General features: G+C 40.2%; 1 protein-coding gene across 1 annotated transcript; it reads left to right on the top strand.

Moving 5' to 3' along the window:
* The first annotated feature begins 1,302 nt into the window (after window positions 1-1,302).
* LOC112239788 (fibrous sheath CABYR-binding protein) lies at window positions 1,303-27,067 on the top strand. The gene is made up of 10 exons (XM_024408199.2): window positions 1,303-1,569; window positions 7,223-7,573; window positions 9,968-10,000; window positions 10,439-10,489; window positions 10,644-10,730; window positions 11,302-11,322; window positions 11,452-11,469; window positions 23,185-23,301; window positions 24,638-24,691; window positions 24,788-27,067. The coding sequence occupies exons 1-10, from the start codon at window positions 1,509-1,511 to the stop codon at window positions 24,817-24,819; spliced, it is 825 nt and encodes a 274-aa protein (XP_024263967.1). The 5' UTR covers window positions 1,303-1,508; the 3' UTR covers window positions 24,820-27,067.

Genomic DNA, 27,067 nt, shown 5'->3' with positions numbered 1-27,067 from the left:
TTGCCCACTGAATTCGGTTACGACGCCGAACTGCTGTCTGGTCAAGACCCTGGTGAGGACTGCAAGAACGCAGATGAGCTCCCCAGAAAGGTTTCTGACAGTTCGCGCATAAATCATTTGGTTGTGCAAACCCACAGTTTCATCAGCTGTCTGGGTGGCTGGTCACAGATGATCCTGCAGCTGAAGAAGCCGAATGTGGAGATCCCGGGCTGGCACGTGGTCTGCGGTTGTGAGGCTGGTTGGATGTGCTGCCAAATTCTCAAAAACAGCGTTGGAGGCAGCTTATGGTAGAGAAATGAACATTCAGTTATCTGGCAACAGATCTTGTGGACATTCCTGCAGTCAGCATGCCAACTGCACGCTACCTCAAAACTTGAGACATCTGTGGTATTGTGTTGTGTGCACATTTTAGAGTGTCTTTTTATTGTCCCCAGCACAAGGTGCACCTGTGTAATGATACTGCTGTTTAATTATGTTCTTGATATGCCACACCTGTCAGGTGGATGGATTATCTTGGAAAAGGAGAAATGCTCACTAACATTGATGTAGACAAATTTGTGCACAACATTTGAGAGAAATAAGCATTTTGTGCATATGGAACATTTCTGTGATCTTTTATTTCAGCGAATGAAACATGAGACCAAAACTTTACATGTGTTTATATTTTTGTTCCATGTACATATGATTTTCTATTTTCTATACATAGAATATATAGAAAATCCATATAAATAAAACGCAATGATCAGCATGGTGTCAGTTTGGGCTTCGTTAATGACCATATTATAAGAGCACGCACTAATTCAGCGTATTAATTCATCTCAGTACCATTATGAATTACTAGATGGCGACAATAGACCATCCATTTGCACTGGTCTCACTCTCATATTGGTATCGTCACTACACAGGTAGGCTACGTAGAGTTGGGCCACTAAACTCCAGGTTTGTCTGCGAGTATTTGTCCTGTGTCTATGATTCGGTGTCATATTGTCTGTACTTTTCTCAAAAGTCACTGTACAGTTACAGTTCAATAGTACTTTCTTCCACATGGGTCGAAATGTCATATCTCTACACACAAATAACATGACATCGTATAAAGATTTCAGTCCATACTATTGTTAGTGCAGGCTTATGAAAACAGATTTTCAATTAGTCAATCACCTTCCATTCCCATAGAAATTTACGCGACGACTTCGCAGCCAGGCACGTGTTCGCAGCGCACGGTGTCTGATGGAACAATACAGTTTATGTCTAGGGTGTGGCTGGGAGAAAGACACGCCCATTAAAGTTGGTTCCATGCAGTGAAAAAGAAGGTGTAAGAAGATTGCTGCAGCAGAGGAGGCAACATGAAACTATAATCACATCACACACATAGCCAAGAAACTATAATCAGATCACACACATACCCAGTCTACATTACCAGAAACATAATCATTACTACTTGTATTATTTTCACTATTCAACAGAGAAGTCTAAAACTCCAGCTTTGTAATTCGGCACACTGTGTTCCCATGATGTCATACCTGTGGATTCTCCTGCTGGGCAGTTTGGTGATTGGAGCCAAGACACAGGGTAAGAACTTTTACATTCACTAATGTACATTGGTAAGCACTTTTACAACTCATTTTATGGTGCTTTATGTTTCTGTTTCTACTTAGACAAGTTAGTCAAGTACTCACACCTTGTACACCCACTACTTCTATGACATACATCCTCAATCCTTTTCTGTCTATCTCTACCTGAGGCTGATATGCAGAACAAAAATAATGTTGTTTAACCTGCTCTGATGTATCATTATAAATCCACACTGTAGGCTATGTGCCAGATAGCATCATTTTTTCAGCCTGATATGCTGTTGGTGTGTAGATATGCATTATATTGTATGTATATAAGGGAAGGGGGATACGTAGTCAACTGAATGCATTCAACTGTTCCGTGTCTTACGCATTTAATCGACATCCACGTCCTCAGGCACGGGGAACAGTGGGTTAACTACCTTACTCAGGGGCAGAACGACAGATTTTTACCTTGTTAGCTCGGGGATTCGATCCAACAACCTTTTGGTTACTGGCCCAAAGCTTCATAGTCCTATAAGGTGTGGCCTACCGCATGTACAGTATAGTCGTACTGCATGTATCTATAATGTGTGTACACTGGTAAACGTGTGTTTAATAAAGCATTTTGTGACAAATGCTGATGTAAAAAGGTATTTATAAAATTCATTTAATTGAGTGTCCTATAGGGTGTGTCCTACTGGACATGTAGTCATGTGGGTTGTGGACAATGTGATCGATCCCTTTACTGTCTCTGTCTGTGTCCATGTTCTGTTCCTTTCTTTCTTTCTTTCTTCCTTTCTTTTTTCTTTCTCTCTACTCCTGTAGGGTGATTCCATGCCAGCAGAATCTGAAGATATGTTTGGTATCTTAGATTGTTCTAGCAATTCTCACATGGAAACATTGGGAGGAAGGATATTTGAAATGCTTTTTACATTTGTATCACAAACCATTATTATTATTATTATTTTTAATCATGATGAAAGTGGGCATTTTAGGCCCTTTTTAGACCTATACATACCTCCTCTAAGACCCTATGATCTGTGAACCATACATGATACAGACAACATCTTGGTTCCATTATACTCCTTATAGTGTGCTCTAAAATATGGAGTGTCTTGATCCTGAAATACACATTTTCACATTAATTTATTCAACATTAAACATATTAATATTAATATCTCAAAACAACCCTTTTTGATTTAGTTCATTTGAAGACATATTGTTTGGAACAATATACTCTACAAGTACATCACATTTCCAGTGGGCTCTCTGCTAATTCTGAAGGTATGATACATTATATGAGCACCACCAACACAGTGAATGGGAAAATGGATTCAAAGGACACTCCCTCCCTGCCGCTGACTTGCTGAATGTGAAATCCTAAAGGAGTGCTGTGATTGGGTAATGACCTATAATCAGTGGTGCAAAGTATTTAAGTACAAATACTTTACTACTTCAGTAGTTTTTTTGGGTATCTGTATTTACTATTTATATTTTTGACAACTTTATACTTTTACTTCATTACATTCCTAAAGAAAATTCTGTGCTTTTTACTCTATGCATTTTCCGTGACACCCAAAATACTTGTTACATTTTGAATGCTTAGCAGGACAGAAAATGGCCCAATTTGCACACTTATCAAGGTAGCATCCCTGGTCATCCCTACTGCCTCTGATCTGATGGACTCACTAAACACAAATGCTTTGTTTTTAAATGATATCTGAATGTTTGAGTGTGACCCTGGCTATCCGTAAATAACAACAAAAAACTAGAAAATTGTGCCATCTGGTTTGTTTACTATAAGGAATTTTAAATTATTTGTACTTTTACTTTTAATACTTAAGTATATTTAAAACCAAATACTTTTAGACTTTTACTCAAGTTGTATTTTACTGGGTGACTTTCACTTTTACTTGAGTCATTTTCTATTATTAAGGTATCTTTACTTTAACTCAAGTATGAGAATGTATTACTTTTTCCACCACTGCCTATAATGTTAATTTCTCTGTATAAAATGGGTCATATCAATTAAAATAGCAGAGAGCCCACTCTGGAAATGTGATGTTTTTGAAGAGTATATTGTTATAAGCAAAATCAAAATCATTATTATTCATATTTTTTATGTTAAATATAAGAATGTGAAAATGTATATTTCAGAATCTATACACTCCATATTTGAGAGATCACCATAGGGAGTATAATGACACCAAGATGTTGTCTGTACCATGTATAGTGCAAGGATCATAGGATCACAGGAGTCATGTATAGGTCTAAAAGGGCCTAAAATGGCCACTTCTATCATGTTTGTCTAGAAAATGGTTTGTGATACAAATGTAAAAAGCATGTCAAACATACTTCCTCCCAATTAAGTTTCTATGTGAGAATTGACAGAACAATCTGAGATACCAAACACGTGTCCATGTTCTGTCACCCTTCCTCTATTTCACACATTTTCTCTCTCTTCCTCCACTCTCTCTTTTCTCTCTGTCTGTCTCCCTCTACCCCTGTACCCATATATCCTGTACTATCTCTTACCAATAGGCCTGTGTGTTGTCCTTTGACCAATCTCTATTCCACAACTAGCAGGGCTACAGGCATCTGGCTTTAAGAGTGATTGTGACCTGGTATTAATGTGATATCAGAGTTATTACAGTCTCATCTGGCCTAAGTCATGTTGGTTAATGTCGTGAAATAATAGTTTATGTTTTCCACAGACAGAGTCTGAGTCCTGGCTGCCACACCTCCTTCCCCTCAGGAGACTCTGATCTGAAGCCAGTTCATTAATGAAAACTTCACATTATACTGTGATCTCATTGTGCCAACATATTGCTGGAACACAGCTTTACTGTATATCACACATGAGATGAGTTCTGGTCTGTCACAGTGTCATGGTGCTCTAGGCTCTGTTTGGGTGTAGGTGGGTTTGTGTGTACATGATGAATGGGTTGTGTGCGTGTGCGTGTGTGTGTGTGTGTGTTTGTGCGTATGTATGTCAGTACTAAAGGGCTGGGCGCTGCCTCAGTAACCCAATCCAGCCCAGCTGCAGACTACACCCTACACTCAGAACCAGTCTCAGCCTCTCTCATTCCCCCAGGGTTATGTCTATGTGTGTGTGTGAGTGGGTGGGTGAGTGAGTGAGTGTGTAGGAGTGTGTGTGTATTATTGAGGGTGTGTATGGGTGTGTGTGTGTGAGAGAGAGATGATCCCCCACTGTATGTGTGTTTACACCTTTCAAATGTAAACACAGATTAAACAACACACACAAATGCACACACACACAGCTCAGAGCCAGACCAGATGACTTTGTGGCCTTGCCCGAAATCTGTCTTGCCTACTACTTACGAAAACGACATACAGCGTACTAATCGTCCTGCATACTATTTAGAACTTACTGTTTAGTAAAAAACAAATTCAGTAAGAAAGGAATAACAGCACACTAGGCTCATCCTACTGAGAATGTGACATCTAATGCACAGTTATGTTGTTTCCTGCCATTCGTTCATTTTGCTACATTCCATCCCGTTCTTTGATTATCAGTTGTTGTCAAACACACATGGGTCTGAAAAGACGATTCTCTTCCTCAATAGTGTGCAGAGAATTCTACTAGATGAGAGGCTGAAATTAGTATGACATCATTCCATTTAAATCATACTCAATTTAAAAAAAAATACATCCTATAAATATTCTATTTTCACATTCCCAAAATGGCTAATATTTAGAGCGCAAGTACAGGTATTTGGAGATGGCCTTACACCCAGCTCAGAGCCAGACCAGGTCTACATGTAGAGACAGGAGCAGCAGTATATGTTCTAGATCAGTGGTTCCGTAGAATGTTCTAGATCAGTGGTTCTCTGCTGTGAGCCACCTGGATTCTACTGTGACCCTCCAGATACTCAAAACAACTGGTACATCTGAAATGGCAGCCTATTCCCCATAGTGACCTATACTTTTGTCCATTGGGTTCTGTGTGGCCAAAAGTAGTGCATTTATTCCACAGGGTCAGCTGAAACAGGGAAAACAACAACAGGGTCCCTCCACGCCACCACACAATAGAAATACCTGAGAACACAATGTTCTAACTAACTGGAACATATCACCTGTCAACCACCTCACATTGTACTGAGTACCTGCTGTTACCAGAGAGGGCAAGGTTACCCACGCATACAGGCATGCAGGCACGCACACACACACACACACACACACACACACACACACACACACACACACACACACACACACACACACACACACACACACACACACACACACACACACACACACACTTACTCATTAACCATCACTCAAAGTGTAGTGTACTGTACAGTATAGATTCCCTGACATTATAAGCGTCCCAGTGTTTTAAAATGTTTCAGGTTTTTAGCATTATGCCCGGGCGGCGCTGCGTGTGTGAAATGGTGCCCATGTTTTGTATTCTCTTTAGGTTCCTATGGGAATGATAAGAGTAATCATTCCTGTACAGTACATAACATAATATTACATTACATTACAGTATATGTTACAGTATGTTACAGTATGTTGCTGAATGCCAGAGTTGGAGCTGCCCATGTTGTGATTTTCTCTTTTCTGTAGTAAAGCTTTCCTTGAGTTGCAGTTTGCCCTGTTTTTATTATAGCACTATGTGTAAGGGAATTTAAGTGTGTGTTTGTGTGGGGTATACCTGCCTCATCTATCGTTCCAATTGATGATGCCCAGCCCTCACGCTGTAATGTTACGGAACGCCCAAATATGAACATTATGTTCTCTCCTCTCCCTTCTGTTCCAAACTTCCTGTTAACACACACATGTAATACAGGGCTGTCTTTATTAAAGACACACACTCACACACACACACACACACACACACACACACACACACACACACACACACACACACACACACACACACACACATGCGTCTCTGGCATGTCATATATACACACACATGGGACTAGGGGAAAGGCATTGGCACTGCGTCAGTCTCAGGATAAGGTCTCTCTCATGTACATGAGTCATACAGCTTTAGAACATGTCTAATATCACATGAGAACAGCAACACGTATCATTTTTATGTGGTTCCCCCACACACACGTATGTACAGTATGTTTAAGGTACAGTAGTCTAAAGTCCCTGTCTTTCGTTTCCTGACGAAACTCTCACATACAGGACAGTACACACATAAGATGACAAGCCAGTCTGTCTGCCTTTGTCATTGTTGATGTTGGATTGTGTTTGACTATTGATTCTGTTCTCTAGAACAGGGAAGGGCAACTCCAGTCTCTGAGGGCTGCAGAGTGTTCAGGCTTTTGTCCCAACCCAGCTTGAACACCTTCAACTGATCAGCTATTCTGTGTAGACCAGTTGAATCAGGAGATGGATCAGAAGCAGGGCTTGAACAAAAGTCTGCATACACTGTGTCCCTCCTGGACCAGATGGCCATACCTGGTTTAGAGAAGTAAGAAGGTTGACGTGAGAAGGTTGTTTGCTGTTTCGCTGTTACACTCTCTGGCACATTGCTGCACCTTACAGACAATAGGGGAATGTCACAGCCCCCTCTGACTGCAACACACACACGCTCATTAGAGTACACCTGTCATATTTATCTGTGATGTCATAAAATGTGATGGGGTACACTGCTGCTGGCTAAATGAAAAGTCTGTTCCTCTCTCCAGAAGACCCTGCTACAGAGCCAGAAGCGAAGGAACCAGAGGCAGAAGCAGCAGAGCCCGAGGCCCCTGCAGAAGAAGTAGCTTCCGAGGAGGCCCTGGTACCTGAGGAGGCTCCGGCAGAAGAAGAAGCTCCGGCAGAAGAAGAGGAGGAGGCTGCAGAGGAGGAGGAAGTTCCAGCCACAGAGGAAAAGGCTCCGACAGTTGACGATACTCTGTCAGAAGAAGACGCTCTTGCAGAAGAGGCTCCAGCCACAGAGGAAGAGGAGGCTCCGGCCACAGAGGAAGAGGACGCAGAAGTAGTAGACGAACCAGCAGTAAAATCAGAGGCAGCCCCTGAAGCTGAGGCTGAACCAGGTGAGCCAGACACACACACAAACACACACACACATGCACAGCAGGTCAAACACCCCATACGCCTACAGTACATTCATGATCTTTGCATATAAGTGTATAGGACCAGTTTCAATTCATTTAGCTGTATAGCTTTGGGTTTGAGTTCTTGGATCCGTTTGTCCTCACTTTTTCGAAAACTGAATTGGAGGGGATGGAGTTACAGGTGAAGTGGGTGGGGAGGGTCAAGTACAATTTAGTTGGTCTTCTGAGGAATCTGATCGACACAGAGTCAACAGCCAGCCACAGTAACATATTCTGACATTCTAGCCGACGAACTTCTCGTAGGACACTGTACAAGTTCTATTCCAGACAGACAGAAGACACAGAAGAATTTTAGAATGTGTGTTGGAATGCCAGAGAAAGTGCTCTGAAAGCAGTCTTAAACTGTAAATCCAAACACTTCTGCCAGTGTGTTGACCTGAAGTTACTATTCTGTAACGCAGTGGTTCCCCAACTGTTATAGTCTTCTGATTAAATTCAATTTTCATAGAACCGCTTGTTCTCTTGTTCAGATATCAGTAAGTGGACTGGAGGCAGGGCATGAAAGGGATAATGAATCCAGTTGTTTGTGTCTTCCATTTCGGGATTGTACTTGCGTAATTGTGCACCTAGCTCACTCAGGTGGTTCGCTATATCACATTTGACATTGTCCGTAAGCTTGAGTTCATTTGCACACAAAATATCATACGATGATGGAAAGACCTGTGTGTTGTCCTTGTTAATACAGACAGAGAAGAGCTCCAACTTTTTAATCATAGCCTCAATTTTGTCTCGCACATTGACTATAGTTACGGAGAGTTCCTGTAATCCTAGAATCAGATCATTCAGGCGAGAAAAAACATCACCCAGATAGGCCAGTTGTGTAAGAAACCCGTCATCATGCAAGCGGTCAGACAAGTGAAAATTATGGTCAGTAAATGTCTCCCTGTCATGGCTTTTGCGCCATCAGTACAGATATCAACACATCTTAAACACCAAAGTCCATTTGATGTAACAAAGCTGTCCAGTACTTTAAACATATCCTCTCATGTTGTCCTGGTTTCCAGTGGTTTGCAGAAGAGGATGTCTTCCTTAATTGACCCCCCATAAACATAACGGACAAATACCAGCAGCTGTGCCAGGCCCGCCACGTCTGTTGACTCATCCACCTGTAACATAGAATTCACTGTCTTGTATGCGAAGCAGTAATTGTTTCAAAACATCTCCTGCCATGACACTGATGCATTGTGAAACAGTGATGTTTGATGAAGGCGTTGTCTGTATAGTTTTTGTTGGCCTTTTCCCTCAGCATTGTCCCAGCCATATCTGTGGCAGCAGGAAGATTTAAGTCCTTCACAGTAGCATGGGGCTCACCTGTCCTAGCCACTTGGTAGCTCACCATATAAGATGATTCTAGCCCCTTGTTAATGGTATCTGTTGCATTTATACATGTCTTACTACTTTTATTTATTTATTTTTCTTTAAAAAAAAATCAGAATCACATTTTTATTTGGCGTACCCCCTGACGGCATTGCGTGTACCCCCGTACCCCAGTTTGGGAATACATGCTCTGACGGATTAAATTCAAATGAATCGGTACTGGGTGTACCCCTAACAACATACACACCCACACACCCCTCCCTCTCTCTCCACCCTGGCCTCAGACTAGATGTAACATGGTCAAAGTAAATCTGTGAAGCTTAAATTAGTCTGATATGTTATGTTTGTCATGGTTACATAAGACAGAAGGTTACTTAAGCCAAAAAATCGAAAGGAGGGAGGTTGGTCAGTGAGGATGGGTGGGTGTTTAACGTAAATGTCTTGCAACCCAAAGGTTGGGTGTTCGAATAACATCACAGACAACTTTAGCATTTTAGCTAATTTGCAACTATTTACAAATATTTTACTGCTTTGCCACTACTTAGCATGTTAGCTACCCTTCCCCTAACCTTAACCATAACCTTAACCCTAACCTTAACCCCAGTTCCTAACCTTAACCCCTAATCTTAACCAGACGAAATGGATGATAATCTATAGCGGCTGAGTAGTAGTGAGTGATAGATGAAGGTAAAACACAACATCAACACTTTCACACCCCTTATCCCTTAACCCTCACCTCTCACCTGACCATATTTACAGTTAGACATTGACATCTGGGCCCAAAAAAAACCACAAAACTTTTGAAATGGAAAAACTGAAATATAGCTTTCTTTGACAAGTTCAGGTAGTACCTGCTCCTTTTTAAAGAGTTTTCCCCCATTTGCTCTAACTGAACAAACAACTCTGGCCTCTCAGACAGTCATAAATCAGCCTGAAGGTGCTGCTCATATTTCTTTGTGTTTATGTCTGTTTCTATGTGTCTGTTTTTTTTTGCAGATGAACTAGATCTGTCTGAAGCTTTTGAACCAGGTAAGAAAGGTTTATTTACTTTGGTAAATCGGACTGTCAGTACTAAACATTTCCGCTTTCCCCCCTACATTTACAAGACTGCAGTTTTCTGGTGAACCAGTAATGTTAGTTTACTATAGAAGTAGAGACACAGTTTGACTGTGTTTGAGAAGCTCTGATGTCAGACTTTAGTGAGCTGGTTTTTATTTATTTCAGGTCTAGCTCACCTGCCAGTGCTGCTCTTACAGCTAGGCCTACAACCCTGGAGTCACAGATACCACGTCTATACAGTGTGCAATGCTACTTTAGTCCTGTAGTCCTTTATTCACCTCTCCTCCCTCTTCCCTGACAACACCTGTCTCACCTCCCCTCCCTCTTCCCCGACAACACCTGTCTCCACTCCCCTCCCTTTCCCCTGACAAAACCTGTCTCACATCTCCTCAATCCTTCCTTTTACAGAGGCGGAGCCTGAAACACCAGCAGAGAGCGAGCCCACGGAGGAGAAGACAGGTGAGAGTCTCAACGGCCTGTGTGACTAAGCACGTGTTTTTATGTGTGTGTGTGTGTTTCAGGGGGAAGGGCTAGTTTGGCTTTACACGCCACACTAAAGTTGACACCACATCGTTGATAAATGAAAACTCATTGTTTTAATGAACTGAAACAGGGGGAGATTTGGATCTGGAGGACGCTGTAGCTGAGAATGAGGAAGACACACCCGCGGGAGGGAAGAGGCGCAGCGGGGGCTCAGTTGGTTAGTATCTTATACTGCTGCTGCTAGGGGCTACAACACATGTGGTATGGAACTGGGCAAGAAGAGTTGGCTCCAGCACAGTATAGAACCAGACAAATGTCTGTTAACTGAAACTGACACTTGATATAATAATGGGAACTTTTCTACATCATGATTACATTCTCATATACAGTTAGATATGGAGTCTCTATGGATGAGTCAGAAAACAGCTTCTACAATATATTAACTGCTCAGGGCTCATTGTGGTCTATGACCAATAAAGTGACTAATATAGACTAATGAGTCACATGCAGGAGGTTTATCATGCTCCAACATGCATGAGAACCAGAGACAGAGAGGCCTTCAGGTGCTGCAGCTTACAGACATTTCCAGTCATTAATGACTCACATTCACTATGATCCATATGCAAATATACACTTGGTTAAGTACAGTACGTGTGTGTGAGTGTTTGCATGTAGATTTGTCCTTTCCAACCGGTTAGAGCAGAAACTCTATAGCAGTAAATACCTTCAGGGCATCAACTAGATTACCGACTGGGTTTGAATAATGCCTCCCCCTTCTCTTTTTCCAGCCCATGCAGCAGAAGCAGAAGGTAAAGGCCTTGCTTCCTCTAATGATATATTATGTCAATAATAGGGGGGTGTGTGTGTATGTTTTATTTGTGTGTGTGTTATGTGAATAATTGTCTGTTTCTTTGATTTTATTTCTTCTATTTCTTCAGGCACAGCTGAAACTCAAGGTGAGTCCTGCTCCCTCACTCTCTGCCTCTCTCTCCAATGTGTGTGTTCTGGATGTTTACATACTGTGGAATAGTTTGGTTTCCATACTGTAGAATAGTTTATAGTTTCCATACTGTGGAATAGTTTCTAGTTTCCATACTGTAGAATAGTTTATAGTTTCCATACTGTAGAATAGTTTCTAGTTTCCATACTGTAGAATAGTTTCTAGTTTCCATACTGTAGAATAGTTTATAGTTTCCATACTGTGGAATAGTTTCTAGTTTCCATATTGTAGAATAGGTCCTAGTTTCCATACTGTAGAATAGTTTCTAGTTTCCATACTGTAGAATAGTTTCTAGTTTCCATACTGTAGAATAGTTTCTAGTTTCCATACTGTGGAATAGTTTCTAGTTTCCATACTGTAGAATAGTTTCTAGTTTCCATACTGTAGAATAGTTTCTAGTTTCCATACTGTGGAATAGTTTCTAGTTTCCATACTGTAGAATAGTTTCTAGTTTCCATACTGTAGAATAGTTTCTAGTTTCCATACTGTGGAATAGTTTCTAGTTTCCATACTGTAGAATAGTTTCTAGTTTCCATACTGTAGAATAGGTCCTAGTTTCCATACTGTGGAATAGTTTCTAGTTTCCATACTGTAGAATAGTTTCTAGTTTCCATACTGTAGAATAGTTTCTAGTTTCCATACTGTAGAATAGTTTCTAGTTTCCATACTGTGGAATAGTTTCTAGTTTCCATACTGTAGAATAGTTTCTAGTTTCCATACTGTAGAATAGTTTCTAGTTTCCATACTGTGGAATAGTTTCTAGTTTCCATATTGTAGAATAGGTCCTAGTTTCCATACTGTGGAATAGATTCTAGTGTCCATACTGTAGAATAGTTTCTAGTTGCCATACTGTAGAATAGTTTCTAGTTTCCATACTGTGGAATAGTTTCTAGTTTCCATACTGTGGAATAGTTTCTAGTGTCCATACTGTGGAATAGTTTCTAGTTTCCATACTGTAGAATAGTTTCTAGTTTCCATACTGTGGAATAGTTTCTAGTTTCCATACTGTGGAATAGTTTCTAGTGTCCATACTGTGGAATAGTTTCTAGTTTCCATACTGTGGAATAGTTTCTAGTTTCCATACTGTAGAATAGGTCCTAGTTTCCATACTGTGGAATAGTTTCTAGTTTCCATACTGTGGAATAGTTTCTAGTTTCCATACTGTGGAATAGTTTCTAGTTTCCATACTGTGGAATAGTTTCTAGTTTCCATACTGTGGAATAGTTTCTAGTTTCCATACTGTGGAATAGTTTCTAGTTTCCATACTGTAGAATAGTTTCTAGTTTCCATACTGTGGAATAGTTTCTAGTTTCCATACTGTAGAATAGTTTCTAGTTTCCATACTGAAGAATAGTTTCCAGTTTCCATACTGTAGAATAGTTTCTAGTTTCCAAACTGTAGAGTAGTTTCTAGTTTTAATACGGTAGAATAGGTCCTAGTTTCTATACTGTGGAATAGTTTGGTTTCCATACTGTGGAATAGTTTCTAGATTCCACATTGTGGAATAGTTTGGTTTCCATAGTGTGGAATAGGTCCTAGTTTCCATACTGTAGAATAGTTTCTAGTTTCCATACTGTGGAATAGTTTCTAGTTTCCATACTGTGGAATAGTTTCTAGTTTCCATATTGTAGAATAGGTCCTAGTTTCCATACTGTAGAATAGTTTCTAGTTTCCATACTGTAGAATAGTTTCCAGTTTCTATACTGTGGAATAGTTTGGTTTCCATACTGTGGAATAGTTTCTAGATTCCACATTGTGGAATAGTTTGGTTTCCATAGTGTGGAATAGTTTCTAGTTTCCATACTGTAGAGTAGTTTCTAGTTTCCATACTGTGGAATAGTTTCTAGTTTCCATATTGTAGAATAGGTCCTAGTTTCCATACTGTAGAATAGTTTCTAGTTTCCATACTGTAGAATAGTTTCTAGTTGCCATACTGTGGAATAGTTTCTAGTTTCCATACTGTGGAATAGTTTCTAGTTTCCAAACTGTAGAGTAGTTTCTAGTTGCCATACTGTGGAATAGTTTCTAGTTTCCATACTGTGGAATAGTTTCTAGTTTCCATATTGTAGAATAGTTTCTAGTTTCCATACTGTATAATAGTTTCTAGTTGCCATACTGTGGAATAGTTTCTAGTTTCCATACTGTAGAGTAGTTTCTAGTTTCCATACTGTGGAATAGTTTCTAGTTTCCATATTGTAGAATAGGTCCTAGTTTCCATACTGTAGAATAGTTTCTAGTTTCCATACTGTAGAATAGTTTCTAGTTGCCATACTGTGGAATAGTTTCTAGTTTCCATACTGTGGAATAGTTTCTAGTTTCCATATTGTAGAATAGGTCCTAGTTTCCATACTGTAGAATAGTTTCTAGTTTCCATACTGTGGAATAGTTTCTAGTTTCCATACTGTGGAATAGTTTCTAGTTTCCATATTGTAGAATAGGTCCTAGTTTCCATACTGTAGAATAGTTTTTAGTTTCCATACTGTGGAATAGTTTCTAGTTTCCATACTGTAGAATAGTTTCTAGTTTCCATACTGTAGAATAGTTTCTAGTTTCCATACTGTAGAATAGTTTCTAGTTTCCATACTGTGGAATAGTTTCTAGTTTCCATACTGTAGAATAGTTCCTAGTTTCCATACTGTAGAATAGTTTCTAGTTTCCATACTGTGGAATAGTTTCTAGTTTCCATACTGTAGAATAGTTTCTAGTTTCCATACTGTAGAATAGTTTCTAGTTTCCATACTGTAGAATAGTTTCTAGTTTCCATACTGTAGAATAGTTTCTAGTTTCCATACTGTAGAATAGTTTCTAGTTTCCATACTGTGGAATAGTTTCTAGTTTCCATACTGTAGAATAGTTTCTAGTTTCCATATTGTAGAATAGGTCCTAGTTTCCATACTGTGGAATAGTTTCTAGTTTCCATACTGTAGAATAGTTTCTAGTTTCCATACTGTAGAATAGTTTCTAGTTTCCATACTGTAGAATAGTTTCTAGTTTCCATACTGTAGAATAGTTTCTAGTTTCCATATTGTAGAATAGGTCCTAGTTTCCATACTGTGGAATAGTTTCTAGTTTCCATACTGTAGAATAGTTTCTAGTTTCCATACTGTAGAATAGTTTCTAGTTTCCATACTGTAGAATAGTTTCTAGTTTCCATATTGTAGAATAGGTTCCTAGTTTCCATACTGTGGAATAGTTTCTAGTTTCCATACTGTAGAATAGTTTCTAGTTTCCATACTGTAGAATAGTTTCCTAGTTTCCATACTGTAGAATAGTTTCTAGTTTCCATACTGTGGAATAGTTTCTAGTTTCCATACTGTAGAATAGTTTCTAGTTTCCATACTGTGGAATAGTTTCTAGTTTCCATATTGTAGAATAGGTCCTAGTTTCCATACTGTAGAATAGTTTTTAGTTTCCATACTGTGGAATAGTTTCTAGTTTCCATACTGTAGAATAGTTTCTAGTTTCCATACTGTAGAATAGTTTCTAGTTTCCATACTGTAGAATAGTTTCTAGTTGCCATACTGTGGAATAGTTTCTAGTTTCCATACTGTAGAATAGGTCCTAGTTTCCATACTGTAGAATAGTTTCTAGTTTCCATACTGTAGAATAGTTTCTAGTTTCCATACTGTAGAATAGTTTCTAGTTTCCATACTGTAGAATAGTTCCTAGTTTCCATACTGTGATATGCGGGGCTCAGTGTATTAGTGTCTCAGTGTCTTAGTGTCTCAGTGTCCCTTCTTGTCTCAGAGAGTTCTCTCCCCCACATTCCATTTCCATTGTGTGTGTGTGAATGTGTGTGTCTGCGTGCATGTGTGTAGGAGTGTGTGTGTGTGTGTGTGTGTGTGTGTGTGTGTGTGTGTGTGTGTGTGTGTGTGTGTGTGTGTGTGTGTGTGTGTGTGTGTGTGTGTGTGTGTGAGTGTGTGTGTATGCGTGTGTGTGTGTGTTAGACAAGGTTATTATAGTTTTGTGGGGGGTTTTCTATCCGTTTTTTAAATATTATTTGAAATTCTGTTTAGTTTCAGTTAATTTTCAGATCTGATTGCTAGTTTTTATTTAGTTTTAGTTTCATACATGATTTAAATTTGTTTTTTATATATTATCTAGTTTTGGTTTTAGGGTTAGTGTTAGAGACAGAAACATGCTTGCTCTTTTAGGAAAAAAAGTTATATCTAGAGCCTAAAAGGGTTCTTTACGGTCCCCATAGGAGAGCCCTTCCATGTAGAACCCTCAGAGGGTTCAACATGGAACCCAAAAGGGTTCTACCGGGCACCAAAAAAGGTTCTCCTATGGGGACAGACAAAGAACTGTTTTGGAACCTTTTTTCCACAAATTGGGAGTCTAGGAGCCATTCGTGTTGTATAGTTTTTGGGGGGTATGCCACTTCTTGCAACTGGGGGCAGTAATACATAAGTTAATGGGTCAGGCTATAGGTTAGGTGAAAAACAAAATAGCTTTAATACAAAAAATATATTTATACCAAACAAAAATATAAATGCCACATGTAAGGTTTTGGTCCCATGTTTCACAAGCTGAAATCAAAGATCCTAGACATTTTCCATGCACACAAAAAGCTTATTTCTCTCAAATTTGTGCACTAATTTGTTTACATTCCTGTTTGTGAGCATTTCTCCTTTGCTAAGATAATCCACCCACCTGACAGGTGTGGCACATCAAGAAGCTGATTAAACAGCATGATCATTACACAGGTGCACCTATTGCTGGGGATAATAAAAGGCCATTGAAAAATATGCAGTTTTGTAGCACAACACAATGCAATTGGCATGCTGACTGCAGGAATGTCCACCAGAGCTGTTGCCAGAGAACTGAAAGTTAATTTCTACCATAAGCCGCCTCCAACGTCGTTTTAGAGAATTTGGCAGTACATCCAACCGGCCTCACAACCGCAGACCATGTGTATGGCGTCGCGTGGGCAAAGGGTTTGCTGATGTCAACGTTGTGAACAGAGTGCCCCATGGTGGAGGTGGGGTTATGGTATGGGCAGGCATAAGCTACAGACAACAAACAAAATTGCATTTTATCGATGGCAATTTGAATGCACAGAGCTATCGTGACGAGATCCTGAGGCCCGTTGTCGTGCCATTCATCTGCCGCCATCACATCATGTTTCAGCATGATAATGCACAGCCCTATGTCGCAACGATCTGTCTCATTGTGCATATCTAGACTCTTGTTCCTGTAAATACAAATGTGAATCTGCAAGAAAATCATATTTAAATGTATATCAAACCATTGTTTTTGATGTCACGCATTATAGAAATACCTATATACTGTAATAAATAAAAACAAATAAATATCTATTACAAAAGTGTAATAATGGTCAACGTTCAGAATCAAATTAATGTAATGAAAAAACAACAACATTAAAGTAATAATAATATTAAAATATATATATATATAAGAGAAAAAGGAAAAATATTGTTGGTATTTATATAGTCTATATACTATAATTATAATTTATGGAGAAGATAGTACATGTTTTATTTCCTCCCTTAACTTGTGGCAAGCTGTGACATATTGTGCTGCCAACTCTATCACCACATACCTTTGCACCAAAAGTAAAGAAAGTGTTTGATTGTTGTTTGATTGTTCTGTCCAATTTCTTGACATTTTCATGATGAATTTGGGGGAAAAGGACTCTCTATGTAATCTATATTTGGGACAGAAGATTAGAAAGTGTTCTTCACTTCTTATCTCTCCTGACCCACAGTTCTGACATACTGTAGTCAGTCTTCTCTGGCCAGCCATGTTTTTTGATGGCGTCCTGTTTCAATTGCCAGGCTATCATCACTAATTCTGTATTTGGTTTATGTTTTTCTTTGTTTGGGGTCTTTTACACGTGTTAAGTATTCTGCTTAAGTGAAGTCTTTCTCTGAACTTCAACCTCACTTTGCCAATCGTCGATGTATGCATTCTTATTATTCACCTCCAGCTGTCTAAGTTTTGCCCTTGGGGACAGATTATTTGTGTTCATGTCAATCTTGTGTATTTGGGCCAGTTTTGTTAACATGCCACTCTTTGGGCAAAGACTGTTCACTATAAATGCTCTGTACTTGCATGAACCTTCCAAGTCCTGCCCTGCACTCATGGTTTGTGGAATTTCTTTGTACATTTTGGATGTTTTAGCAACATTCTTTCTGTGGATTTTCTGTGGGTGTTTTGTCCCATGATGTATCTCTCTCTCTCTCTCTCTCTCTCTCTCTCTCTCTCTCTCTCTCTCTCTCTCTCTCTCTCTCTCTCTCTCTCTCTCTCGCTCTCTCAAATTCAATTCAATTTAAGGGCTTTATTGGAATGGGAAACATGTTTACATTGCCAAAGCAAGTGAAATAGCTTTTACAGTAAACATTACACTCACAAAAGTTCCAAAAGAATAAAGACATTTCAAATGTCATATTATGAGCAAATAGTTAAAATACAAAAGGGAAAATAAATAAACATAAATATGGGTTCTATTTACAATGGTGTTTGTTCTTCACTGGTTGCCCTTTTCTTGTGGCAAAAGGTCACAAATCTTGCTGCTGTGATGGCACACTGTTGTATTTTACCCAATAGATATGGGAGTTGATCAAAATTGGGTTTGTGGGTCTGTTTGTGTTTGTGAACAGAGCCCCAGGACCAGCTTGCTGGGCCCAGGTCTGACAGGGCCCAGGTCTGACAGAATATGTGCAGAAGATCTAGGTGCTGCTGTAGGCCCTCCTTGGTTAGTGACAGAAGCACCCGATCATCAGCAAACAGTAAACATTTGACATTTGATTCTAGCAGCGTGAGGTCGGGTGCTGCAGACTGTTCTAGTGGCCTCGCCAATTAGTTGATATATATGTTGAAGAGGCTGGGGCTTAAGCTGCATCCCTGTCTAATGTTGTATGTTCTTCCCCCAACACCACTTTCCATCAATTTGTATAGCAGACCCTCATGCCAAATTGAGTCAAAAGCTTTTTTGAAATCAACAAAGCATGAGAAGACTTTGTCTTTGTTTTGGTTTGTTTCTTTGTCAATTAGGGTGTGCAGGGCGAATACATGGTCTGTTATACGTTAGTTTGGTAAAAAGCCAATTTGGCATTTGCTCAGTACATTGTTTTCACAGAGGAAATGTATGAGTCTGCTGTTAATGATAATGCTGAGGATTTTCCCAAGGTTGCTATTGACGCCTAGGTAGTTATTGGGGTCAAATTTGTCTCCACTTTTGTGGATTGGGGTGATCAGTTCTTGATTCCAAGTATTGGGGAAGATGCCAGAGCTGAGGATGATGTTACATAGTTTAAGTATAGACAATTGGAATTTGTGGCCTGTATATTTTATCATTTCATTTAGGATACCATCAATACCACATCTTTTTCGGTTGGAGGGTTTATATTTTGTCAAGTTCAAACCCCCAAGCTTATTAAAAGAAGCGAACACTGAAACAAAACAATAAAGGACACGTGAAATAACCATCCGAAACAGTTCCGTGTGGAACACACAGACACAGAAAATAAACACCCACCAAACACAGGTGGGAAAAGGCTACCTAAGTATGATTCTCAATCAGAGACAACTAACGACACCTGCCTCGGATTGAGAACCATACCAGGCCAAACACAAAACACAACATAGAAAACAAAACATAGACAAACCCACCCAACTCACGCCCTGACCATACTAAAACAAAGACATAACAAAGAAACTAAGGTCAGAACGTGACAGTCTGTGTTTATATGGGGCGGCATGGTAGGGGCGGCATGGTAGCTTAGTGGTTAGATTAGTAGTTGGATTAGTAACCGGAAGGTTGCAAGGTCAAACCCCCGAGCTGACAAGGTACAAATCTGTTGTTCTGCACCTGAACAGGCAGTTAACCCACTGTTCCTAGGACGTCATTGAAAATAAGAATTTGTTCTTAACTGACTTGCCTAGTAAAATACAATTGTTTTAGTGATTCACCGTAGCGAAGGAGTAGGCTCAGGTTTTCTGGGTCTCTATGTTTTTGGTTGGATAGGTTTCTCAATTTCTTTCTTAGGTTTCTGCATTCTTCATCAAACCATTTGTCATTGTTGTTAATTTTCTTACTTGACATGTTTTTATTTGATAGGGAAGGTGAGAGGTCAAATATACTGTTTAGATGAAGTTTATACTTTCACTATTACAGTGAAATGTTTTATCCAGGAAGTTGTCTAAAAGGGATTGAATTTGTTGTTACCTAATTGTTTTTTTGGTAGGTTTCCACACTGCTTTCCTTCCCTCTATAGCATTTCTTAATATTATTCAGTTCCTTTGGCTTTGATGCCTCATGATTGAGTATTGCTCTGTTCAAGTAGACTGTGATTTTGCTGTGATCTGACAGGGGTGTCAGTGGGCTGACTGTGAATGCTCTGAGAGATTCTGGGTTGAGGTCAGTGATAAAGTTGTCTACAGTACAGTCGTGGCCAAAAGTTTTGAGAATGACACAAATATACATTTTCACAAAATTTTGCTTCTTCAGTGTCTTTAGAACTTTTTGCCAGATGTTACTATGTAATACTGAAGTATAATTACAAGCATGTCATAAGTGTCAAAGGCTTTTATTGACAATTACATGAAGTTGATGCAAAGAGTCAATATTTGCAGTGTTGACCCTTCTTTTTCAAGACCTCTGCAATCCGCCCTGCCATGCTGTCAATAATCTTCTGGGCCACATCCTGACTGATGGCAGCCCATTCTTGCATAATCAAAGCTTGGAGTTTGTCAGAATTTGTGAGTTTTTGTTTGTCCACCCGCCTCTCGAGGATTGACCACAAATTCTCAATGGGATTAAGGTCTGGGGAGTTTCCTGGCCATGGACCCAAAATATGTTTTGTTCCCTGAGCCACATAGTTATCACTTTTGCCTTATGTCAAGGTGCTCCATCATGCTGTTCCTGAATGGTTGGGAGAAGTTGCTCTCGGAGGATGTGTTGGTACCATTCTTTATTCATGGCTGTGTTCTTAGGCAAAATTGTGAGTGAGCCCAATCCCTTGGCTGAGAAACAACCCCACACATGAATAGTCTCAGGATGCTTTACTGTTGGCATGACACAGGACTGATGGTAGCACTCACCTTGTCTTCTCCGGACAAGCTTTTTTCCAGATGCCCCAAACAATCAGAAAAAGATTCATCAGAGAAAACGACTTTACCCCAGTCCTCAGCAGTCCAATCAATGTACCTTTTGCAGAATATCAGTCTCTCTCCCTGATGTTTTTCCTGGAGAGAATTGGCTTTTTTTGCTGCCCTTCTTGACACCAGGACATCCTCCAAAAGTCGTTCGCCTCATTGTGCATGCAGATGCACTCACACCTGCCTGCTGCCATTCCTGAGCAAGCTCTGTACTGGTGGTGCCCCGATCCCGCAGCTGAATCAACTTTAGGAGACGGTCCTGGCGCTTGCTGAACTTTCTTGGGCGCCCTGAAGCCTTCTTCACAACAATTGAACCGCTCTCCTTGAAGTTCTTGATGATCCAATAAATGGTTGATTTCGATGCAATCTTACTGCCGGCAATATCCTTGCATGTGAAGCCCTTTTTGTGCAAAGCCATGATGACAGCACGTGTTTCCTTGCAGGTAACAATGTTTGACAGAGGAAGAACAATGATTCCAAGCATCAAACTCCTTTTGAACCTTCCAGTCTGTTATTCAAACTCAATCAGCATGACAGAGTGATCTCCAGCCTTGTCCTCATCAACACTCAAACCTGTGTTAAGGAGAGAATCACTGACATGATATCAGCTGGTCCTTTTGTGGCAGGGCTGAAATGCAGTGGAAATGTTTTAGGGGGATTCAGTTCATTTTCGTGGCAACGAAGGACTTTGCAATTAATTGCAATTCATCTGATCACTCTTCATAACATTCTGGAGTATATGCAAATTGCCATCATACAAACTGAGGCAGCAAACTTTGTGACAATTAATATTTGTGTCATTCTGAAAACTTAGGTGTACCTACTGTAGGAGTCCCCTTGAAGCCTACCATTGACTATGTACATACCCAGCGTCCGACAGAGCTGCAGGAGTTGTGACCCTTTTTGTTGGTTATGTTGTCGTAGTTGTGCCTAGGGGGGCATATGGGTGAGGGAATGCTGTCACCTCCAGGTAGGTGTTTGTCCCTTGTGTATTGTGGGTCTCAGGTTCTTGTCCGGTTCTTGTCCAGTTCTGGCATTTAGGTCACCACAGACTAGTACATGTCCCTGGGCCTGGAAATGATTGACTTCCCCCTCCAGGATGGAGAAGCTGTCTTCATTAAAGTATGAGGATTCTAGTTGGGGGATATAGGTAGCACACAGGAAGACATTTTTCTCTGTTGAGATCATTTCCTTTTGAATTTGTAAAATGTTCCTGTTTTGATTCATTTAATAGAGTGAGTTAGTTCTGCTCTATACCAAATTAACATAGCCCCTGAGTCCCTTCCCTGTTTTACACCTGGTAGTTTGGTGGCTGGGACTACCAGCTCTTTTAACCTAGAGGGCAACCAGTGGGTCCATCTCCTCTATACCATATTTCTTGTAGGATGACAATGTTGTTAGTCGTGTGGTTTGGCCTCAGACCATTGGCTTGGTCTAGTGCTCTCTTTCTCTCTCTCTCTGTCTGTATTACAGGGTGGTGACTGATACAGCTCCAGGCTCTATATGAACCCTAGTATTAAAAGTCCAATAGAACAGAGAGGCAGTTTTCCCACTTAATGATTAAGCTATGTTCATCCATACACAGATACTAGCCATGTAGGTCTACACACAACACATTAAACCTGAAAGTACACAGTGCAGTTTTTGTTGCTGCCCCTGCACATCAAACAGAATATGAAAATTAATAAATTACTCATATAAATAAATACATTGGATAAATAAACATATTTTTATGTGTGTACACTTTTAGAAAAAAGGGTTCCAACAGGGTCCTTCGGCTGTCATCATAAGAGAACCCTTTTTGGTTCCAGTTAGAACTCTTCTGGGGTCTATGGAGAACCCTCTGGGAAACATGTGGTATCTCTACTGTGTGGTTGGTTGGTATTTACTTGACAGTGGTATTCATTCAGTCATCTACAGGTTGATTTGCAGGTGCATTGGGAGATTCAAAAGAAAATAAACTTCCTCACAGCTTACTCTCAAAGTATCCCTTGTTTATTGCACTAATGTATTGGGGAAAGTGGAAAAGTGATACTTAGCAAGTGAAGTGTGAGGGGGCGGGGGGTTCTATTAATTTGAACTATGGTTGTTATTTCTTGTATGTAGTGACTCGGTTGTGATAGTATTCTGTCGTGTTACATTGTCTTATGTGGAAGAAGTCAGATTGACGTGGTGACAGAGTTAACAGCTGTTGACATAGTGAGTTAATAGCTGTATCTGCTGACAGTTGTGTGGAAGGTAACATATTGTAATTATTGGATGTATGTTTCAGAATAATCTCTGCTGTAGCTGGTGTTACAGACACACACCTCACACACACTCGTCACACACACGCAGCACATTTCATAGGGAACGCCACTGCTCTGGACACAAGCAGAGCCCAACAGTGTATATACATATGGTTATGGATGCAACTGCATCACTCTGCATCTTTGTTGCGAAATACAGTATTGCATATCTACTGTAAAAATACTGTATATAACCACCTAACAGAACCTTTCAACAAGCTGCATTATAAGCAGTGTTATAACCACTTTTGTCTCTATAGGGTCTAGCTCTGGCTCGGTGGTGGGCATTCTGTGTGCTATCGGCGTGGCGATCGTTGGAGCTGCCACCGGATACTTCACCTATCACAAGAAGAAGCTCTGTTTCAAGAACAGTGGAGGTGAGATATACCATCAACTACATACTGTCTGCTGCTGTAGCTGGCCTGTTCCACGGAAAGAGTACCTTTTGCGTCCCTTTGATATTTTAAGTAAAATTGTACAGCAATATTTATTCAATGAAGTGCCCTTTGATATAGACCACATGGAAAAATTCAATAAATCTGATTTTCTATATGAATAAAGACTTGCTTAAGTGCCAAAATTCATCCTTTTAGCATATCCCTCTGTGACTTCTAGAAAGATTTTAATCCACTGAATCCCAACATTTCTCAATGTTTTCACCAGTATTGTAAAGCCCTAGTCATTTTTTTGCTTTGACAGAGTCATTTCTGAAGATGATTATTTATGTCATGTGATTTGTGATTAATTTAATAGTCAGATTATTCTATCCCTCATTTTAAGGTCTACCCTGTTATATGAACTGAACTCTCTTTTTAATATGGTGAAACTATTCATACATCTAATAGTCAAATCCTAGTGTAAAAGCCGGTGAGCTGGTTCTACTCTTTTTGGCCATGTGGTAGAAAACTGAACGGGTCGAGCACAACACTTCCACTCTGTTACCCATAGATAGACAGGCTAGAAATGTTTGAACAATTCAGACCTGGACTCAATAAGAATCAGAGTGTAAAAGCGATAGCCAACATAACGATAACATAACGATAACCACATAGTTGATGTTTTGTTGGTGGTGGAACTGCATTGGATCTGTCAAATTGGTGAGCAGCTGCTTTTGTGATCATAGTCTCGAAGCCACACCCACCCAATGGCATTAGAAGTTCAGAAGGAGAAAGTGTAGGCTATATAGAAATAATGACGCTCAAATTCAAAATCATTAAACAAAATAATTAGGATTTCTTTCGGCCTTCCAGTGTTCGAACTTGTAAACAAGGCTGCATGGGATTTCTCTTAATGCGACTTCGTGCAGCCAATAGCAGTGTCTGCTTTAGGTATAATGCCGGGATCCGCTTGTGGATTTGACAGTGCTCACGCAGTTCCACCTCCAACACCGTCAAAATATCAGCTATGAGGATTTCGGCTAAAGCAGATCTGATCAAATCGGGCCCTAAAAATGTTGGTGAGCTTGAATTCAATTGCCCCTCCCTGTTGCACACAACCAGCTTCCTTTCCCCCTGTCATAAAAAGGGATTATGGCTGATTTAAGATGAAATTGTCAACCCTGTTATTTTAATTGTTACTTTATAGGCACTTACTATCTTCTTTTTGAAATTTAACCTCTTGAAATGGGAAAACATTTTTTCTCACCAAGATACACTACCTAATGACACAGCTACATTGAGAGAAATAGTAATGAATTCCCTGTCTCTCCATCAGGGGATGTAGAGAGTGCCCGTAAGGAGGAGGCTGAGACCCAGTCGAATCCCCAGGGTACGTAGTATCTTAATAAGTCAAACACATCAACCACTAGTCTGCCGGTGTTGTGATTGTCCGTTGTTAACCCAGCGTGTCCTTTTCTGGTTGCAGTTCTCAGCAACTTGCTGACTAAATCCTCCTAGATCGTCTGAGATTCCAATGGAGAAGAACCAGAACCAGCAGTTTACCATAACACACACGCACACACTCATACACAGATCCATCCCAATCTTTAGGCCTTAAACTGATTATAGTTGTAAAACTGTGAGATGGTTTGGAGGTGATTAACTTTCAGCACCACGTTAGAGTGAGACCAATCAGTAGTATCTCAGTGTCTTCTAAAGATCACATTTGTAATCCGTTAAAAAAGGGGTGATATTTTCCATCCACTTAACAGCACCGAGACAATGTAGGCCTATTTCTCTGTATACAAGTACTGGGAAGTTCACCTGGGTTCCTCTGTCATTTTAGCTAACATTCCACTCCTTGCCACTCCTGTTATTTGCCAAAGAGACTGGCTTATCGACGTTCCTAAAGTTCAAAATGCAAACCCGGATTTACAATTACATTGTGATTGGAGGATAACTGTGACGGTTATCGAATCAGGATCAAATCCTCTGATCTTCTCAAGCTCATAATGATAGAATGTTCATATTTGAAGATTGGCGAAAGACAATGAATACAAGGAGTGGCATGTAATTGGCTGAACAGCAACCAGGCTACAGTTCCCAGATTATTTAGGATAAAATGGACCCTCCTTTATTTGAAATGTTACCGTTGTTTGGTTCTTTACAATGATTGAGGGTTTGATTTAATCCGTATTGCTGAAGATCCATGATATAATGCTGATCTTCAGTGCTACAGATTGAATCAAGCCCTTACTGTGTGTGCTGTAGCCAACTCTTCTAGCCTGGTTTCATACTGTAGCCAACTCTTCTAGCCTGGTTTCATACTGTAGCCAACTCTTCTAGCCTGGTTTCATACTGTAGCCAACTCTTCTAGCCTGGTTTCATACTGTAGCCAACTCTTACATTTTAGTCAGTTAGCAGATGCTCTTACCTAGGGTAACTTACAGGAGCAATTAGGGTTATGTGCCTTGCTCAAAGACACATTGAGAGACTTTTCACCTAGTCAGCTCACCACAAGTCAGGAATTTGAACCAGAGACCAATCAGTTACTGGCCCAATGCTTCTAACCGCTAGGCTACCTGCCACCTCTGGCTACCATTCTTCTAGTCTGGTTTCATACTGTATGTGCTGTAGTCCACTCTTCTAGCCTTCTCCCATAATTAATGTAGCCAACTTCTCTATCATTGTCAAGCCATACATGTTTTGTGTGACAATGAAGGAACTCAGAGAGGAGTTGGCCAAAGCACCAAAAGACTGGAACACCAGGCTAGTGGTGTTGTTCTGTGAAAGCGGGTTAGAGGAAGCTATGTGAGAGCTGGTACAAGGACCGAAGATATCACCCCTGTTGTGTGTTTGCTGGGTATTTGAGGGGCTTGGGGACCTTGTCTAAAATACAACAACGTATGAGAACATTTAGCTCTATTGAAATGTTCAAATAGTATGTGTTACAATATAATACTGTACTGCTCTGTAAGCGCCTTACATTAGATGTTTCACCTGGGAAGCCTTTTTATGATTCTATCTCACTACTAAGGCCAGTCTGAAATGGCTCCCTACTCCCGCTATAGTGGAATACTTTTGAAGCCCTGCTATAAAGGGATAGGAGGCCATTTCAGACACAGCTCTAGACTCAGGCACGGGTCTCCAACTGCCCACCCAGCAGCCTTCCAGGACCAGAGTTGGAGAACCCAGTGCCTGCTTAACGCCACAGGGTTCACCCAAACAGTACTGTGCTGGCCAGCATATTTTCTTTTCACATTATTCTTTCCAACATGGGTCCAGCAACTATGGGAGATGTGTAACTGGGCAAGCCAAGTACAGCTTGGTTTGGCGTAGTAGTGTGAAAAGGGTATACGACTGTATGCAGTATAACCCTGGGCAGGAGTCAGCCTGGGAGGAGCTCACCACTGAACACACAGTAAGAATGTTCCAGTTCACAGTGAAAGACTGTGAGACTCTTGGAGAAGCAATTTCTGACTAGCCTGGTCTCATGATCTGTGTGTGCTTTAGCCAACTAACTCCTCTGAATATCATTGTCTTGACAATACTTCTTTTGGAGAATAACTTTCCTCTCCAAAAGAGTTTTATGGTAAGTGTAATGATGATATGGTGGTACACAGAGTACTCCACTCTTATATTTAATGAATCTGTCTTTGTTATCGTGTGTTTGAGAATTGTGTGATTTTAATCCGTTAGCACATATTTCTTTTTGAATTGTGTAAATAATGCTGGAGATAGAAATAAAGAAGCTGTTCAGGGGGAA

This window comes from Oncorhynchus tshawytscha, linkage group LG03 (genome assembly GCF_018296145.1).
Source record: "Oncorhynchus tshawytscha isolate Ot180627B linkage group LG03, Otsh_v2.0, whole genome shotgun sequence".
Taxonomy (NCBI): domain Eukaryota; kingdom Metazoa; phylum Chordata; class Actinopteri; order Salmoniformes; family Salmonidae; genus Oncorhynchus; species Oncorhynchus tshawytscha.
This window is presented reverse-complemented; position numbering and strand designations above follow the sequence as displayed.

Bases quoted from the DNA above. Each gene is read 5' to 3' on its own strand.
- LOC112239788 (XM_024408199.2), top strand. From the start codon at position 1,509: ATGATGTCATACCTGTGGATTCTCCTGCTGGGCAGTTTGGTGATTGGA. The intron at 7,574-9,967 runs GTGAGCCAGACA...TTTTTTTTGCAG, and splicing joins TGAAGCTGAGGCTGAACCAG to ATGAACTAGATCTGTCTGAA. The intron at 10,731-11,301 runs GTTAGTATCTTA...CTCTTTTTCCAG, and splicing joins GCGCAGCGGGGGCTCAGTTG to CCCATGCAGCAGAAGCAGAA.